At 44.7% G+C, this 20,175-nt stretch overlaps 1 protein-coding gene across 1 annotated transcript in view; it reads left to right on the top strand.

Moving 5' to 3' along the window:
* The window catches only part of LOC311099947 (ral guanine nucleotide dissociation stimulator-like), a gene marked incomplete at its 3' end in the record, with an annotated part of 68,097 nt that overhangs the window by 38,277 nt on the left and 9,645 nt on the right, over positions 1–20,175 (top strand). The window contains exons 2-7 of the mRNA XM_084140666.1: positions 8,811–9,151; positions 9,387–9,461; positions 10,870–11,057; positions 11,465–11,577; positions 14,332–14,547; positions 14,818–15,006. Coding sequence (XP_083996792.1) covers positions 8,811–9,151; positions 9,387–9,461; positions 10,870–11,057; positions 11,465–11,577; positions 14,332–14,547; positions 14,818–15,006 — 1,122 coding nt within the window. The remainder of the gene's footprint in view (positions 1–8,810; positions 9,152–9,386; positions 9,462–10,869; positions 11,058–11,464; positions 11,578–14,331; positions 14,548–14,817; positions 15,007–20,175) is intronic.

The raw sequence follows: 20,175 nt of genomic DNA on the forward strand, positions 1-20,175 counted from the left end.
TGAGTTTCGGTCACACTTTAAACAAAGTGTATAACCTTCAGCTTCAGTTATTAAAATGTTTTAACAGCCGTCGGTGGCATTTCAATGGCCATAATATGAATGTAGTCCACTAGGTGTCGCCACAGAGCTGAGTAATGAGAAATATTCTAAATTAACCAGTAGCCTGTGAAAAGGGTCACTCCTGTCTTGGTAAATTGTTACAAACGTCCTTAGGGGGAAACAATTAAATAACAGTATACAAACGGACAACTAGCATTTTGGATATGTACAATTAAGCAAACGAACAGTGTGTCTAAACTCTTCAGCTAGTGGAACAATTAAACAAGAGTAAAATTGGAAAAGAAGAGTGATAGCGCCAGAGGGAGGGAATAGGAGTAAGCGTGACAGTACCCCGCCCCTGATGCACGGCTCCAGCCGCAAGACGACCCTGGCCAGAAGGCGGCCCTGAGGGCGAAGAGCGGGTCGGTCCGGACGGCGGAGATGGAAATCCCGGTTGATGTTGGGGTCCAGAATGTCCGCCACCGGGATCAAAGAGTGCTCCTAAGAACTGTACCGCTCCCAGTCCACTAGGTACTGGAGCCAACCCCCACGACGTCGGGAGTCCAGGAGGGACCTAACAGCATAGGCGGGGGTCCTCTCGATGTCCAGGGGAGGCGGAGGGGTGTCATGGGGACCTGGAACCACTGGCCTGAGGAGGGAAACATGAAAGGAGGGTGAGATCCGGTAGTTGGTGGGGAGTTTGAGATGATAGGTTACCTCATTGACCCTCTGGAGGACCTTGAAGGGCCCCACAAACCGGGGGCTCAGCTTCCGGCAGGGCAGGCGGAGCGGGAGGTTCCTGGTGGAGAGCCAGACAAGATCACCAGGATGGAACGCGGTCCGCCTGATCCTTCTGACGGCGGACGGCACCACTTGTCCACTGCAGGAGCCTTGGTCTGGCTCGGAGTCCACGGAGCCAGGGCAGGCTGATATCCCAGGATGCACTGGAAGGGAGTCAGCCCAGTGGAGGAGTGTCGAAGTGAGTTCTGGGCGTATTCCGCCCATGGAAGGAACCGGACCCACTCCCCCTGCCAGTCCTGGCAGTGGCTCCTAAGGAACCTCCCCAGCTCCTGGTTGGTCCTCTCCACCTGCCCGTTGGACTGAGGCCGGTACCCGGATGTGAGGCTGACCGCGACCCCCAGCTTCTCCATAAAGGCTTTCCAGACCTGCGACGTGAACTGGGGACCACGGCCGGAAACGATGTCCTCCGGAAGGCCATAGTGCCTCAGCAAACTGCAGAGTGGTAGGTATACCAGAGAGAGGGATTAAACAGCAGGATTTAGAGAATCTGTCAACAACAACCATAATAGTGGTAAAACCATCAGAAAGGGGGAGATCAGTTACAAAGCCTATGGACAGATGTGACCAAGGCCGCTGAGGCAAGGGAAGGGGAATTAGTTTCCCTGCTGGAGCATGCTGGCATCCTGGTCCCCAGGACATTTCTGCAGCATTGAAAGTCCCCAAGAATCTTAAATGGAAGTTTGGAACCACCAAGACTGAGCAATCGGGGGAGAAGGGCCTTGGTCAGGGAGGTGACCAAGAACCCGATGGTCACTCTGACAGAGCTCTAGAGTTCATCTGTGGAGATGGGAGAACCTTTCAGAAGGACAACCATCTCTACAGCAGTTCACCAATCAGGCCTTTATGGTAGAGTGGCCAGATGGAAGCCACTCGTCAGTGAAAGGCACATGACAGCCCGCTTGGAGTTTGCCAAAAGTCACCCAAAGGACTCTCAGAGCATGAGAAACAAGATTCTCTGGTCTGATGAAACCAAGATTGAACTCTTTGGCCTGAATGCCAAGCGTCACGTCTGGAGGAAACATGGCACCATCCCTACGGTGAAGCATGGTGGTGGCAGCATCATACTGTGGGAAATGTTTTTCAGTGGCAGGGACTAGGCGACTAGTCAAGATCGAGGGAAAGATGAACGGAGCAAAATACAAAGAGATCCTTGATGAAAACCTGCTCCAGAGCGCTCAGAACCTCAGACTAGGGCGAAGGTTCACCTTCCAACAGGACAACGACCCTAAGCACACAGCCAAGACAACGCAGGGGTGGCTTCGGGTCAAGTCTCTTAATGTCCTTGAGTGTCCCAGCCAGAGCCCGGACTTGAACCCGATCGAACATCTCTGGAGAGACCTGGAAATAGCTGTGCAGCGACGCGCCCATCCAACCTGACAGAGCTTGAGATGATCTGCAGAGAAGAATTGGAGAAACTCCCCAAATATAGGTGTGCCAAGCTTGTAGCATCATACCCAAGAAGACTCGAGGCTGTAATCGCTGCCAAAGGTGCTTCAACAAAGTACTGAGTAAAGGGTCTGAATACTTATGTAAATGTGATATTTCTGTTTTTATTTGTAATACATTTGCAAAAATGTCTATAAAACCTGTTTTGTCATTATGGGGTATTGTGTGTAGATTGATGAGGGAAAAAAACAATTTAATACATTTTTGAATAAGGCTGTAACGTAAAAAAAATGTGTCTGAATACTTTCCGAATGCACTGTATGTTTATCACAGTTTCGTTCCGTTTGCTTCCGTTTAAGAAACGTTTTTTAACAGAATCGGCGGAATGAATACACCCCTGATCACCCACAAACAGTTCACTTTCATAGCATGATCACTTTGCTCGTTGTATAATTCCTTCTCGCATCTACGCGCTTTCCTCCTCTCAACTTTTCCGTTAGCTTGTGGACTTCAGTGCACAACACAACAGCTATCTGTGACCAGGCGAAAAAACCTTTCCAAGCCAAACCTTCATACCATAACCGCTACACACAGCCTACATCATTGTCACCATATTAGCTACCGTCATAGTCAACATAGCTACTAGGACGAACCTGTTAGTAAACCTGTTACAATCATGCAGTACAGTGTACAGCAAGCAGTTTAGCAGTTACACCGGCAGGCCCCAGTGACAATAAATTAATAAAACCAAAAGCTTACCGTGACTTGGAAGAGTTCCAGTGTTGGATAGCCATAGCAAACTAGCTAACATAGTATCCTTCTCTGTTTGAGCTGAGATAATAGTTGAACAGTTTTGAAAAAAATTATTTCTTCAAAAACGGAGAAGCAAGAGAGAGAGCTAGCTATATTTTGTTGTTATTTTCACTTTCACTTACTTAGCTAGTGAATGCAGCTCGCTAGTTTATCCTACTCAAACACAAGGAGAGTGATGGAGTGCTGCATCAGATGACCTGGCCTCCACAATCACCCGACTTCAACCCAATTGAGATGGTTTGGGATGAGTTGGACCGCAGAGTGAAGGAAAAGCAGCCAACGAGCGCTCAGCATATGTGGGAACTCCTTCAAGAGTGTTGGAAAAGCATTCCTCATTAAGCTGGTTGAGAGAATGCCAAGAGTGTGCATGGCCAGGAAACTCCCCAGACCTTAATCCCATTGAGAACTTGTGGTCGATACTCAAAAGGCCGGGGGACAAACAAAAACCCACAAATTCTGACAAACTCCAAGCATTGATTATGCAAGAGTGGGCTGCCATCAGTCAGGATGTGGCCCAGAAGTTAATTGACAGCATACCAGGGCGGATTGCAGAGGTCAGAAAAAGAAGGGTCAACACTGCAAATATTGACTCTTTGCATAAACTTAATGTAATTGTCAATAAAAGCCTTTGACACTTATGGAATGCTTGTAATTATACTTCAGTATACCATAGTAACATCTGAAAAATATCTCATAACACTGAAGCAGCAAACTTTGTGAAGACCAATACTAGTGTCATTCTCAAAACTTTTGACCACGACTGTAGGTGTGTCCAAACTTTTGACTGGTACTGTATAGTGTAGCTCACAGAGTCCAAAGGTTTGATTATGTGAGTGGGCTTGCTTATTCCATAGCACATTGTGGCACTACTAAGCATCAACATAACCACCTCTTTGTACTTTGTAATTTGTAATTTGTACAGTTGAAGTCTGAAGTTTACATACACTTAGGTCAGAGTCATTAAAACTAGTGTTTAACCAATCCACACGTTTCTTGTTAACAAACTATAGTTTTGGCAAGTCGGTTAGGACATCTACTTTGTGCATGACACAAGTAATTTTTCCAACAATTGTTTACAGACAGATTATTTCACTTATATTTCACTGTATCACAATTTCAGTGGGTCAGAAGTTTACATACACTAAGTTGACTGTGCCTTTAAACAGCTTGGAAAATTCCAGAAAATGATGTCTTTAGAAGCTTCTGATAGGCTAATTTACATAATTTGAGTCAATTGGAGGTGTACCTGTGGATGTATTTCAAGGCCTACCTTCAAACTCAGTGCCTCTTTGCTTGAGATCATGGGAAAATCAAAATAAATCAGCCAAGACCTCAGACAGAAAATGCTAGACCTCCACAAGTCTGGTTCATCCTTGGGAGCAATTTCCAAACACCTGAAGGTACCACGTTCATCTGTACAAACAATAGTACGCAAGTATAAACACCATGGGTCCACGCAGCCGTCATACCGCTCAGGTAGGAGATGCGTTCTGTCTCCTAGAGATGAACGTACTTTGGCGCGAAAACTGCAAATCAATACCAGAACAACAGCAAAGGACCTTGTGAAGATGCTGGAGGAAACAGGTACAAAAGTATCTATATCCACAATAAAACGAGTCCTACAGTGGGGAGAACAAGTATTTGATACACTGCCGATTTTGCAGGTTTTCCTACTTACAAAGCATGTAGAAGTCTGTAATTTTTATCATAGGTACACTTCAACTGTGAGAGACGGAATCTAAAACAAAAATCCAGAAAATCACATTGTATGATTTTTAAGTAATTCATTTGCATTTTATTGCATGACATAAGTATTTGATCACCTACCAACCAGTAAGAATTCCGGCTCTCACAGACCTGTTAGTTTTTCATTAAGAAGTCCTCCTGTTCTCCACCGATTCCCTGTATTAACTGCACCTGTTTGAACTCGTTACCTGTATAAAAGACACCTGTCCACACACTCAATCAAACAGACTCCAACCTCTCCACAATGGCCAAGACCAGAGAACTGTGTAAGGACATCAGGGATAAAATTGTAGACCTGCACAAGGCTGGGATGGGCTACAGGTAATAGGCAAGCAGCTTGGTGAGAAGGCAACAACTGTTGGCGCAATTATTAGAAAATGGAAGAAGTTCAAGATGACGGTCAATCACCCTCGGTCTGGGGCTCCATGCAAGATCTCACCTCGTGGGGCATCAATGATCATGAGGAAGGTGAGGGATCAGCCCAGAACTACACGGCAGGACCTGGTCAATGACCTGAAGAGAGCTGGGACCACAGTCTCAAAGAAAACCATTAGTAACACACTACGCCGTCATGGATTAAAATCCTACAGCGCTCGCAAGGTCCCCCTGCTCAAGCCAGCGCATGTCCAGGCCCGTCTGAAGTTTGCCAATGACCATCTGGATGATCCAGAGGAGGAATGGGAGAAGGTCATGTGGTCTGATTCCAGAGGAAGGATGTCATACCTTTCTCTTGTCCAATAAAGGACACACACACACACACAGTTGTCTAGGAAGTGTCTGTCAGTATGTCCTTTTCCTATTTTAGTAACTGCCTTTTCTCTATTTTCCCTAGGAAGAACTAGTAGTTAGTTCAATGTCCCACACACACACAAACCCACCACTTGGCAGTGCTGCGCCATGTGTATGTCAGACGAAGTAGACAAATACAGGCAGACATAAGTGCTCCTCATAACTAGAGCCAGGAGTGTACGTGCAGTGTGTATGTGTGAGGTCCCTTCTTCTCATCTTCCCATCTCCCTTCCATCTCCTCCCCCTCTCTCCACCGAGAGGAGAGAAGTGCCCAAACTTCAAGGCTCCTCTTGTAACCCCCCTCTGAAGTCTATGACTAAGCGTCCGTGTGCTGTGTGTTTGAAGTTTTCCCAGAATAGGCCACAATAACCCCTCTCACAGCAGCACGGCTTTGTCTTAGTACCACACACACACACACACACACACACGAACACGCACACACACATGAACACACACACACAGACACACATACACACTGATTATACACATGCACAAACGTCCCTCTCCCCCTCACTTTCTTTCTCTCCTTTTGTCTCTCTCTTTCTTTCTTTCTGTCATCCCTCTTTCCTTTTTATCTCCTATGTCTGAATCTCCCCCCCCCCCCCCCCCCCCCGTCTCTCAATCGATGGCGGCAGGGTGAGAGTGCCTGTGGAGCGCCAGTGGAATGTCTGTAATAATTATAATATTGAGAGGAACCACACAAAAGAGACAGCTAGAGGGAGAGATGGAGAAAGGTAGAGATGAGGGGAAGCCGAGGAATTTAAGCTTGTGGTAGTCAGAGCGCCTGCCAGAAGGGGGACAGGGATGTGTGTGTGTGTGACAGGATTTTAAGACCCTGAGTCACTTCGAGGGGAAACTGAACCGGACCTGGCTGGACTGACACTTTAAGATTGTCAAAGTAATCCAAAGGCTTTCAGTGCTCTCAGTTTGTTGTACATACTATGAAAAGTCAGTTGGTCATTGTGAATGGTGCTGGGTTCTGTGTGTGTGTGCGAATATGTGTGCCTGTGATTTTGTGTGTGTGCGCATGTGGGTGCGTAAGCCAACTGTGGGGTCCTAGCTATCTGGTGACTCACCAATTGGAGCCTGTTGATTGACAACCCCTTCCTAATGTGCCTTTCAGCACATCTAGTGTGTGTGTGTGTGCGTGTGCGTCCGTGTGTGTGATCTCCCTCCCGTTGTCATAGCAACACCATAAACAGACCATACATGTGTCTATTTTAGTGTAACTGTACCTAGCTGTAGGTATATCCTCACTACATAAATGCTACTATATTAAAAGCAGACATTTTGGGGAGTTCTATAGCAGTTGAAACTCTTGACATACACACTCTCACGAATACTCACACACAGGGTCAGATCTGATGTACTGTACACACACTGCACGCACGCGTGTGCACACACACACACACACACAGTACACACATACAATACAAACAAACTGGAACTGACATAACTCTCTTTGGAGCCATGGTTATCTGGAGTGTGTTGGATGACATACCAGAACAGCCAGACAATGCCGGAGCCAGACTAAAAGGCAGATAGATTGACAGACAGACAGACAGACAGGCAGGCAGGCAGGCAGGCAGGCAGGCAGGCAGGCAGGCAGGCAGGCAGGCAGGCAGGCAGGCAGACAAAACAACAACAATGCAGCATCTGTGTCCGCTCTCCTTGAGCGATTACATTCCCTCACCCTGCCAAACCCTTCTATGTTTTCTTCTTATCCCCCTCATGTAGAAGAGGCGCTCTCTCTCTCTTTTTCGTTCTTGAAGTTAGCTAAAACATATACTGTTCGTATACTGTATGTGCGTTCTGGATGTAGGTGCAGGCCTTCGTTCCAACCAAGCACTAACACATCCGATTCTCCTAATGAAAGTCTTGAATGAAAACCATGAGTAGTTTATTAGTAGAATTCACCATGTTACTGGTAGGCCAGAACAAAAGATTGCTGTAGCATGTACAATATATTCTGACCTATAATAGCTTAACGAACGTATCAGTCATGAGACTGAGTGTTTATATAGTCGTAAACATCACAGCATAACTGTTCTCAGATTAGCTTTCTTGGCACAGACTGACACTGATACTGCATATGCGACACTGCACATGCTCACGTTCAGTCCAGCTCAAAACTTCCTCAGCACGTCACAGAAAGGCTGTCTGCCTTCAACGTTGACCCATCTGATGCATGGGTGTCCCCTATCTACGGTTTAACTTGGCAGTGGCATTCGACATTGTGGTCAAAACTTTGCATTGTGAATCAATCAATGCAATCCCAGATAGATGCAATCACAAAAAATTGTTTTATTCCAAACCTTTTTGAAACAAGTGCAGTGCTAAAAAGCCTAAAGCAATAGCAGTTGCTTTAAAAACTGGGGGGGGGGGGGTTGTATTTATTTTATACTGTCAACATATCGCCCAATGTGTCTGCATGCAAGCCTGAGCCCATAATGTCCATCCTCTACCACCACAGCTGTTCAGTCCTCACTCTATTTATGAACATCCGCTTCTGCTATCAGCCCTTATCCACATCCTGTATGCCAACTGATAAGAAGGCAAGCTCTGTGCTGGACCCTGTTCTGTACCCTTTTCTGTACCCTGTTCTGTACCCTGTTCTGTACCCTGTTCTGTGCCCTGTTCTGTGCCCTGTTCTGTGTCGTTCCCTGTGCTGTGTCGTGCTGGTGAGCAGCTGGCTGGGGAACCAAAAACTACAGGGAACAGCTTGTGGCAAAACATCGAGTCGAGTGCCATAATTGGTTTTGGCCCGAGGCTAGGGGTTAGTTCAATTGTGAGGTATTGAGTTGGACTCTGATAGAACAATAATCCATATTGAACAAATGGTCACAGGATGGTGGAGTGAATATTGTTTGGCCAGAGTGATATGAGTGTTAGCCCAACAAATCAACAGAGGGAGAGAGGCCAAAAGCGTTGTGATGTCTGTCACTGGATAATGGGACTATAGCCTAGACCAGAGGCAAATAAAATCACTTCCTTCTAAAATTGTCACGCAATAATACCAATAATGTGTGAAAGGGAATACTCCAATAATTTATTTCACAGCAATATACATGTAGTCTATTAATCAATGGTTATATGTAATGCATGGTTCGATGTGTAACTAATGAAAAACCAGCACTTACCTCAGGCTTCATTTTGTTTTCACATGTGTGTTATAATAAAAAAGAAAGAAGATCTAAACCTTTCTCTAACTCTCACTTTTTCCCTCTGTCTTCCAGAATGCGACCCAGGAGATTGGCGAGGAGGTGGAGGACGGGGCGGTATACACCATCACCCTGCGGAAGGTGCAGATGCTCCACCACCACCACCACCCTGGCCACCACGGTGGCGGCAGCGGGGCCATTAAGGGCCAACGCTGGCTAGGTGTGGAGACAGACGCAGCCCTCAGCCTGTACGAGACGTGCAAGGTGCGCACCATCAAGGCAGGCACGCTGGAGAAGCTGGTGGAGTACATGGTGGCGGCGTTCCGGGGCAACGACTCCACCTACGTTACCATCTTCCTCTGCACCTACCGCTCCTTCGCCTCCACCAAGCAGGTCCTGGACCTACTGCTCAACAGGTGAGTAGAGGGGGAGAGAGGGAGGGATACATTGGTGCATAAATGGATGAATTTACGGATGTATGCATGGGTGGATCCATCGGTTGATTGGTGGAAGAATTATAGATGGAAGGAAAAGGTGGGTGGATGGAGTGATGCATGATGAATAGAGGGTGGAGGAATGAATGTCTTGATACAGGAATGGATATATGAATGGATGGATAGACGACTAACAAACTGATGAATCTGTGTTCAGGTATGCCAAGCTCCAGCACCTGCCTGGCTCAGAGGGCCACATACTGACTCACGATGATCGCACAGAGCTGAGGAAGTAAGTCTCTGTCTGATTCAGACACACATTGTAGCCTCATTTTCAACACATACTGTACAGTGACAGAAAACAGAGACACAGTTGTGTGGTGACAAGGTAGGGGGGGTATACAGAAGATAGCCCTATTTGGTAAAAGTCCATATTATGGCAAGAACAACTCAAATAAGCAAAGAGAAACGACAGTCCATCATTATTTTAAGACAGGAAGGTCAGTCAATACGGACAATTTCAAGAACTTTGAACGTTTGATGGTTTTTGCAGTCGCAAAAACCATCAAGCGCTATGATGAAACTGGCTCTCATGAGGACCACCACAGGAATGGAAGACCCAGAGTTACCTCTGCTGCAGAGGATAAGTTCATTAGAGTTACCAGCCTCAGAAATTGCAGCCCAAATAAATGCTTCACAGAGTTCAAGCCACAGACACATCTCAACATCAACTGTTCATAGGGGACTGTGTGAATCAGGCCTTCATGGTCGAATTGCTGCAAAGAAACCACTACTAAAGGACACCAATAATAAGAAGAGACCTGCTTGGGCCAAGAAACACGAGCAATGGACATTAGACCTTTGGAAATGTGTCCTTTGGTCTGAAGTCCAAATTTGAGATTTTTGGTTCCAACTGCCGTGTCTTTGTGAGACGCGGTGTGGGTGAATGGATGATCTCCGTATGTATATTTCCCACCGTGAAGCATGGAGGAGGAGATGTTATGGTGTGGGGGTGCTTTGCTGGTGACACTGTCTGTGATTTATGTAGAATTCAAGGCACACTTTACCAGCATGGCTACCACAGCATTCTGCAGTGATACGCCATTCCATCTGGTTTGGGCTTAGTGGGACTATCATTTGTTTTACAACAGGACAATGACCCAACATACCTTCAGGCTGTGCAAGGGCTATTTTACCAAGAAGGAGAGTGATGATGGAGTGCTGCATCAGATAACCTGGCCAGATGGTTTAGGATGAGTCGAACGGCAGAGTGAAGGAAAAGCAGCCGTTTGTTTAACGCTGTTTTGGTTACTACATGATTCCATATGTGTTATTTCATAGTTTTGATGTCTTCACTATTATTCAACAATGTAGAAAATAGTAAAAATAAAGAAAAACCCTTGAATGAGTAGTTGTCCAAACTTTTGACTGGTACTGTATATCTCTTTCCTGTCCTGTGACTTTAATGTAGCTAGTCCCTTTATTTGTCCACTCTCCCTTCCTTATCCTTAACTTGATACACCCCTCTCTCTATGTACTTTATCTTTCCTATCTCTCCACTCCATTTCCCTCTCTTTTTTTATCATTATTAAAGGTAGACTCAGCTATTTGCTTTCTCTCTCGCTCTCGCTCTCGCTCTCTCTCTCTCTCTCTCTCTCTCTCTCTCTCTCTCTCTCTCTCTCTCTCTCTCTCTCTCTCAGCACGATATCCTCCATCTTGGGGGCATGGCTTGACCACTACTCTGAGGACTTCTGGAAGCCTCCAGAGTACAGCTGCCTGCGACGGCTCATTTCCTACCTGCATCTCAACTTCCCAGGATCGGACCTGGAACGCCGTGCCTGCAACCTCCTGGCCCACTTCCACCGCCGGCAGCTCCAAGAGCCCGAGCGTGAGTGTAAGACACTCCCTTAACCCCCAACTAAACTTATGCACTTTGAACCCTGACCCCAGCTCCTAAACATGGTCATGGAGAGTCCATATAATTAGTATTAGTGGAAGGCCAGAGATGTTTTGGGTGTTATTCCAAATAAGAGAACACTGTTGTTTGTGAATCCCTTGTTGTGTGACGTGGTCGTGGGTGTCATGCAGTAAAGTAGGACCAGCACAGTCAGATGCACTATTAGTCTAACACACATCTGTATTAGCTTACAACATTTCGATCCACATCTTCAACGAAAGTTATATCTGAGTGTGGTAGCCCTCACTTCACTACATTAAGGACTTTACTAACCCCAGCCGCTCATCAAATGTGGTGAAAGTGTGTTTGACGTAATGAGTTGTGATGTCATCCCTCAGTGCTGGACCATCCTTTCACCTTATTGGAGGAGAATGGCTACGAGGTTGACCGACTGGACTTCCTGAACTTTGACCCGGTGGTGGTGGCCGAGCAGTTCACCCTCATGGACGCGGTAAGATGCCAAAACATCACTAAAACTCAGAACACTTTGATCCGATTCCCAACAGCACATACATTGCCTTACAAAAGTATTCATCCCCCTTGGCGTTTGTGCTATTTTATTGCATTACAACCTGTAATTTAAATGGATTTTTATGTGGATTATAAAAAAATATCAGAAACTTTGAACATCCCACAGAGCACCATTAAATCCATTATTCAAAAATGGAAAGAATATGGCACCACAACAAACCTGCCAAGAGAGGGCTGCACACCAAAACTCACGGACCAGGCAAGGAGGGCATTAGTCAGAGGCAACAAAGAGACCAAAGATAACCCTGAAGGAGCTGCAAAGCTCCACAGCGGAGATTGGAGTATCTGTCCATAGGAGCTGGGCTTTACGGAAGAGTGGCCAGAAAAAAGCCATTGCTTAAAGAAAAAAATATGGAAGAAGGTACTCTGGTCAGATGAGACAAAAATTGAGCTTTTTGGCCATCAAGAAAAACGCTATGTCTGGCATAAACCCAACACCTCTCATCGCCCCGAGAACACCATCCCCACAGTGAAGCATGGTGGTGGCAGCATCATGCTGTGGGGATGTTTTTCATCGGCAAGGACTGGGAATCTGGTCAGAATTGAAGGAATGATGGATGGCGCTAAATACAGGGAAATTCTTGAGGGAAACCTGTTTCAGTCTTCCAGAGATTTGAGACTGGGACGGAGGTTCACCTTCCAGCAGGACAATGACCCTAAGCATACTGCTAAAGCAACACTCGAGTGGTTTAAGGGGAAACATTTAAATGTCTTGGAATGACCTAGTCAAAGCCCAGACCTCAATCCAATTGAGAGTCTGTGGTATGACTTAAAGATTGCTGTACACCAGCGGAACCCATCCAATTTGAAGGACCTGGAGCAGTTTTGCCTTGAAGAATGGGCAAAAATCCCAGTGGCTAGATGTGCCAAGCTTATAGAGACATTCCCCAAGAGACTTGCAGCTGTAATTGCTACAAAAGGTGGCTCTACCAACATTTTAGTCATTTAGCAGACGCTCTTATCCAGAGCGACTTACATGAGCAATTAGGGTTAAGTGCCTTGCTCAAGGGCACATCTTTCACCTAGTCGGCTCAGGGATTAGAACCAGCGACCTTTCGGTTACTGGCACAACGCTCTTAACCACTACGCTACCTGCCGCCCTAAGTATTGATTCTGGGTGGGTGAATAGTTATGCACGCTCAAGTTCTGTTTTCTTGTCTTATTTCTTGTTTGTTTCACCCCAAAAAATGTTTTGCATCTTCAAAGTGGTAGGCATGTTGTGTAAATCAAATGATACAAACTCCCCAAAAATCGTATCCTCTTGCGAGCATTGGAGCCGAGGTAGAGTCCTGCACGGGCCAGTTTTTTGGAGCCGCACCTGCCCCACTCCAGCCACATCAATTCTGAGCCCCACCTGATAATAAACAGGACAATTTATTTAATAGTTTTTATGACTCCAAAGTAGTAGGCTTTTAGGCTATTCCCATTCTCATGAATTAACTTGTTTGGATAAAAGGAAAACATGCCTATCTTCTCATTTTTACAATGCGATGCGGCATATTGACAACTTCTTCTTCTTACCTAATGAAAGCCTAATAGCCGACATAACAAAACAATACCTTTACAATCAATATCGTTTAGATAATCAAATAGTTTAATTGAAACTTAAATAAACAGTTCCAAGAATCAAATAGGCTATATGCTGCAAAAATTGCCTACATTTATTTAGTAGGCTATTGGCTACTCAAACTTTTACCAGCCTCACAGGTTTAAACTTTATATGGCCTGTGTATGGTCTAAATGAACGAAATCCTGAATTAAAATAATAATTAACAAATAATTAAATAAATTATCGTAAACAAATACCTGCTTGCACTTTTGCATCCATCTACCGGGTTGTGGTCCGGGGATTTCACTCGCGCAGCACGTTTCCATGATGGTGTAGCCATCATAACCTTTCTTTTTATTTCTCCTGTTACGTTAGCCATTTTCGCGTGAGCTAGGAGTCAGGGAAAATAAACTTGGCAACATATTGTCGCGTGGCGGAAGGGAATATATAAGCTCTGCACGTGGACAAATTAGGAATGTTTCAGCACCACACAAATAATGGACAGTTCCCTGCTCCACTCTCTCGCTGCATGGCTGGTAACCTAGGTCTAGGCTATGTCTGCCTCACCGCTCACCTAGCCTAATGGAATTCACAACACAATTCCTCACAACAAGCTCCTGTGTTTGTAAAAAATATATTATCTTGATTTAAAACGTTTTCGAGAATGATTTCAATCCACCCACCAGCTGATTTTTTTGCGGGTCAACTTCAGGGAACAATGGGTATGCGACCCAATGCAGGACTATAAGCCAAGGGGCTTCCTTGGTTGGTCTTCAGGTCCTGTTAGTTAACTCAGGAAGTGAGGAGAGACAGAAAAAGTGAGGAGAGACAGAAGACACAGAGGGCTTTATGCCCACTCCGCTGTTGAGTTACCACTCATAAACAAATGTCACTCCAAAGGCTTTCCTACCGACGTTTGTTAGGAGACAGCAGAGTGCAGCAGACACCTTGAAGCCTTCTAAAGTATCTGCTTGCCTCTCTTTTCTCTCTCTCTTCTCCATGGGAGTGAAAACATGTTAAACTCATCTAAAATACATCACTGGTTGTGACAAGAGACCAAGCCTCCATTTTGTTTTCTTGTTTTTCTCTAAACCCCCTCTTTCTTACTCCCCTTTTTCCTCATAGGAGCTCTTTAAGAAGGTGGTCCCCTACCACTGTCTAGGGAGTATCTGGTCGCAACGGGACAAGAAGGGCAAGGAGCATCTGGCACCCACCATTCGTGCCACTGTCACGCAGTTCAACTGCGTCACCAACTGTGTCATCGCCACCTGCCTGAGCGAGCGTTCACTCAAACCCATCCAGCGCGCCAAGCTGGTGGAGCGCTGGATCGAAGTGGCCAGGGTGAGGAGCTGTTGTTAGCAGGAGTTCTTGTTGTTGTTGTTGTTGTTGGCATGGGATTCTGAGGTGTCCTCAGCTTCAGTCCTGCAGAGGCACAGTGTGTGTTGTGTAGCATGATGACTACAGTACCCATAATGCTATGTTCAAAATATTTTGTTTTCTTTTAGTAAAAAAAGTTCTGAAGCTTCCGTCTCCTTAATAATACATTGGATTGATTTGCCCCCGGCGCTTAATTGAGTTCATTGATATTCATACTGTCTTTTTTCCCTTCAGGAGTGTCGAATCCTGAAGAACTTTTCTTCACTGCGGGCCATCCTTTCTGCTCTGCAGTGCAACCCGGTCCACCGGCTGAAGAGGACATGGGATGAGGTGTCCAGGGAGAACTTCCGCATCTTCCACGAGTTGTCAGAAATCTTCTCAGACGAAAATAACCATTCGCTCAGCAGAGAGCTGCTCATCAAGGTAGGATATGTGTGTGTGTGTGTGTATGTGTGAGCGTACGTCAGGGTTTCCTTTAGCCTGTGTTACAGGAGTGGGTCGCAGTTCCGGAGCGACCCACTAGGTGTCATCCTCCGACAACCATAGGCACCTCCTCACTCACAGTCGGTACTAATTATCTGCCTATTGGTGTCACCTGTGGCTATCTGATTCACCTGTGTATTTATGCCATCACTTCCCTGTGTTCCCTTGCTCAGTTTTCTGTGCTAGTTCCTTGATGTCAAGCAGTACATATCAGTGTCGGATCACGTGACGGAGTTACAGGTACTCGAGAAGTGTTCTTCTTGTGTCATTGTGTTTTTCCAGTCAGAGTTAGTATTTCGTATTGTCTGTTGTCAGCCTGTTTTTTTTTTGGAGACCTATGTGCTCCTCATTTGTTTTCGTGTGTAGTCCGTTGTTTTGTATCCTGGTTTTGGGACCACCAGTAAAGATCCTTGTTTCACCATCCTTGCCTACTGCCTACTGTCTATCCTGCACCGCACCTGGGTCACACCTCACACCAACCCTTACAGAAAACTGAGCCAATATGGACCCAGCGGAGGCAGCACAGTATCATAGCGCATTGGCAGCGCAGGGAGCCATGCTGGAGCTCTTTGTTAAGTGTTGCAGTCATTTCAGTCGCTGTGGTAGCTGACGTGTATAGTGTTGAGTCATCCGCATACATAGACACACACTGGCTTTACTCAAAGCCAGTGGCATGTTGTTAGTAAAGATTGAAAAAAGTAAGGGGCCTAGACAGCTGCCCTGGGGAATTCCTGATTCTATCTGGATTTTGTTGAAGAGGCTTCCATTAAAGAACACCCTCTGTGTTCTGTTAGACAGGTAACTCTTTATCCAGAAAGCCATAACACATACGTTTTTCCAGCAATAGACTATGATCAATAATGTCAAAAGCCGCACTGAAGTCTAACAAAACAGCCCCAACAATCTTTTTATCATCGATTTCTCTCAGCCAATCATCAGTCATTTGTGTAAGTGCTGTGCTTGTTGAATGTCCTTCCCTATAAGCGTGCTGAAAGTCTTGTCAATTCGTTTACTGTAAAATAACATTGTATCTGGTCAAACACAATTGTTTCCAAAAGTTTCCAAAGGGTTGGTAACAGGCTGATTGGTCAGCTATTTGAGCCAGTAAATGGGGCTTTACTATACTTAGGTAGGGGAGTAACTTTTGCTTCCCTCCAGGCCTGAGGGCACACACTTTCTAGTAGGCTTAAATTGAAGATATGGCAAATAGGAGTGGCAATATCATCCGCTATTATCCTCAGTAATTTTCCATCCAAGTTGTCAGACCCCGGTGGCTTGTCATTGTTGATAGACAACAATAATATTTTCACCTCTTCCACACTTACTTTACGGAATTCAAAATTACAATGCTTGTCTTTCATAATTTCGTCAGATATACTTGGATGTGTAGTGTCAGGGTTTGTTGCTGGCATGTCATGCCTAAGTTTGCTAATCTTGCCAATGAAAAAATTATGATTGTGGACTACAGGAAAAAAAAGTGGACTGAGCACACCCCCATTCTCATCGACGGGGCTGTAGTGGAACAGGTTGAGAGCTTCAAGTTCCTTGGTGTCCACATCACCAACGAACTATCATGGTCCAAACACACCAAGACAGTCGTGAAGAGGGCACGACAAAGCCTATTCCCGCTCAGGAGACTGAAAAGATTTGGCATGGGTCCTCAGATCCTCAAAAGGTTCTACATCTGCACCATTGAGAGCATCCTGACTGGTTGCATCACCACCTGGTATGGCAACTGCTCGGCCTCCGACCGCAAGGCACTACAGAGGGTAGTGCATACGGCCCAGTACATCACTGGGGCCAAGCTTCCTACCATCCAGGACCTCTATACCAGGCAGAGGAAGGCCCTCAAAATTGTCAAAGACTCCAGCCACCCTAGTCATAGACTGTTCTCTCTGCTACAGCACGGCAAGCGGTACCAGAGCGCCAAGTCTAGCTCCAAAAGGCTTCTCAACAGCTTCTACCCCCAAGCCATAAGACTCCTGAACAGCTAATCATGGCTACCCGGACTACTTGCACTGCCCCCCCACTCCCACCCCATCTTTTTACGCTGCTGCTACTCTGTTAATTATTTATGCATAGTCACTTTAACTCTACCCACATGTACATATTACCTCAACTACCTCAACTAGCCGGTACCCCCCCTGTATATAGCCTCCCTACTGTTATTTTATTTTACTTCTGCTCTTTTTTTCTCAACACTTTTTTGTTGTTGTTGTTTTATTTTACTTTTTTATTAAATAATAAATGCATTGTTGGTTAAGGGCTGTAAGTAAGCATTTCACGGTAATGTCTACACCTGTTGTATTCCTTGCATGTGGCAAATACATTTTGATTTGATTTGATTTGAATGAGCCATCTGATTCAATGAACGATGGAGTGGAGTTTGCCCTTTTTCCCAATATTTCATTTAAGGTGCTGCAAAGCTTTTTACTATCATTATTTATGTCATTTATCTTGGTTTCATAGTGTTGTTTCTTTTTTTTTTCTTCAGTTTCATCACATGATTTCTCAATTTGCAGTACGTTTGCCAATCGGTTGTACAGCCAGATAATTTTTCAATTCCTCATCAGTTTTTCAGTAACAGTTTACAGTCATTTTTTTTAATGGGTGCATGCTTATTAGTAACTTGGATAAGCAATTTCATAAATGTGTCAAGTGCAGCATCTGGTTGCTCCTCATTACACACCATAGACCAACAAATATTCTTTACATCAACAACATAGGAATCGCTGCAAAACTTCTTGTATGACCTCTTATACACTATTTTAGGCCCAGCCTTTGAAACTTTGGTTTTCCTAGATATGGCTAATACATTGTGATCACTACATCCAATGGATTTGGATACTGCTTTGTTAGGGTTGGTGTGAGGTGTGACCCAGGTGCGGTGCAGGATAGACAGTAGGCAGGAGGCAGATATGGTGAAACAAGGATCTTTACTGGTGGTCACGAAGCCAGAATACAAAACAACGGACTTAACACGATAAAAGAAAGGTGGAGCAAATAAGTCCCAAAAAACAGGCTTACAGCCAAAATACGAAATAGTAACTATGACTGAAATAATAAAGAAACCGGTTGAACACTTCTCCGATCAGACACTGATTAGTACTGCTGAGCGTAGAGAAACTAGCAGAGAAAGCTGAGCAAGGGAACACAGGGAAGTGAAGGCATAAATACACAGGTGAACAGGTAGACACAGGTGACACCAATAGGATAATGATTAGCCCAGACTGTGAGTAAGGAGGTGCCTAAGGTTGTCGGAGGATGACACCTAGTGGGTTGCTCCGGAACTGCGACCCCCTCCTGTAACACTGCTTGAAAGCACATTTCTGCAGCATTAGTAAAGATGTGATCAATACATGTTGATGATTTCATTCCTATGCTGTTTGTAACTACCCTGGTAGGTTGATTGATAACCTGAACCAGGTTGCAGGCACTAGTTACAGTTTGAAGCTTTCTCTTGAGTGAGCAGCCTGATGAAAGCCAGTCAATATTTAAAATACCCAGAAAATATACCTCTCTATTGATATCACATACATTATCAAGCATTTTACACGTTATCCAGATACTGACTGTTAGCACTTGGTGGTCTACAGAGCCTATTCTGAGGATACAGAGCCTATTTTTAGTGGGATTTCTCCGGCAGCTCCTCAGCTGGTTGATGCTGGAGTAAAACATGTGCTTTTATAAGCACATTCATTGCCCAACAATTCTAAATGCAATCGCCTGTTAAAAACTGTTTCTATGCATGCTCAGGCGTGCACTCCCTCAACATTATCAGGACAGAGAAACCATACACATGCTCATTGCTCACATGGAAAAACTCCTAACAAAAGACAAATGACAAATCTCGTAAATGATGGTTGTTTAATCAACCAAAACGTGTTTCTCACAAGTGTAGCAGCTTGTGAACTCTGCAAAAAACGTTTCCACTCCAAGAATGAGAATGGTAAATTACTGTAATTAATACATGCATTAACAGAAATTAATGTATCCAAATGACCGGGATTAACGGAACATTTACGTCTGGTGACATGTGTAATGACGTGTAAAGGGCAAACAATTCACAAAATGAAACAATGAATGCGCAAGAATTGGAGGGAGACAGTTCAGCCATTCTGGAGATCGACTCGCCTATATCGCCACACATCCCTCCCCTTCTTGTCTCAACATTTTAAATTACACTCAAGACACATTATCTTCACACATATTTTAGATGCTTTTCACTGATAGCCGCAACTCAATAATCAGCTAGGCCTATTGTCACGCACGCTGCCCAAATTGTGGGCTTCCCAAATAGGCATAGGCCTACAGCTATTTTTTTAAAGAAGTGAATGATCCTTGATTCCTCTGTGGCTAAGTAATGCTTCTGGTGAAGTATTTGGAGTGATTTTATGTATAGACATGATTCTATGTATAGACAGGAGAAATTATATCATTTTGCCAAATGTATTTCCATTTACTTCCCTATTGGACCCACCGCTATCCCATTTCTCTCCTGTTCTATTGGTTTTCATATCAACTTTCTTTTGTTGTCCAGAAGCCAAAGGAACAATCCCAGTCATATTAGCAACCCATCCTAGTTGTTGCATCTTTAGATTCCCCCTCTTTCTAAGTTTCTAACAGAGATTCTTATCTGTGCAAAGCTGTCATCAAAGCAAAGGGTGGCTATTTGAAGAATCTCAAATATAAAATATATTTTGATTTGTTTAACACTTTTTTGGTTACTACATGATTCCATATGTGTTATTTCATATTGTTGATGTCTTCACTGTTATTCTACAATGTAGGAAATAGTACAAATAAAGAAAAACCCTTGAATGAGTAGGTGTTCTAAAACTTTTGACCGGTAGTGTACAACTCATGTAATGAAGCAGCCAATAAAACATCATTTTCAAACATTTGCCATATGGCAATTCACGGGAAAATACCATTCTAAACAGCGCACCTGGTTCTTGCACACTCTTGGCAATCCAGAAAAACGCATGTCAAAAATGTTATAAATTGATTTGCATTTTAATGACGGAAATAAGTATTTGACCCCCTCTCAATCTGAAAGATTTCTGGCTCCCAGGTGTCTTTTATACAGGTAACGAGCTGAGATTAGGA

The sequence above is a fragment of the Coregonus lavaretus genome, assembly GCF_964263955.1.
Source record: "Coregonus lavaretus genome assembly, chromosome: 24".
NCBI classification, from domain to species: Eukaryota; Metazoa; Chordata; class Actinopteri; order Salmoniformes; family Salmonidae; genus Coregonus; species Coregonus lavaretus.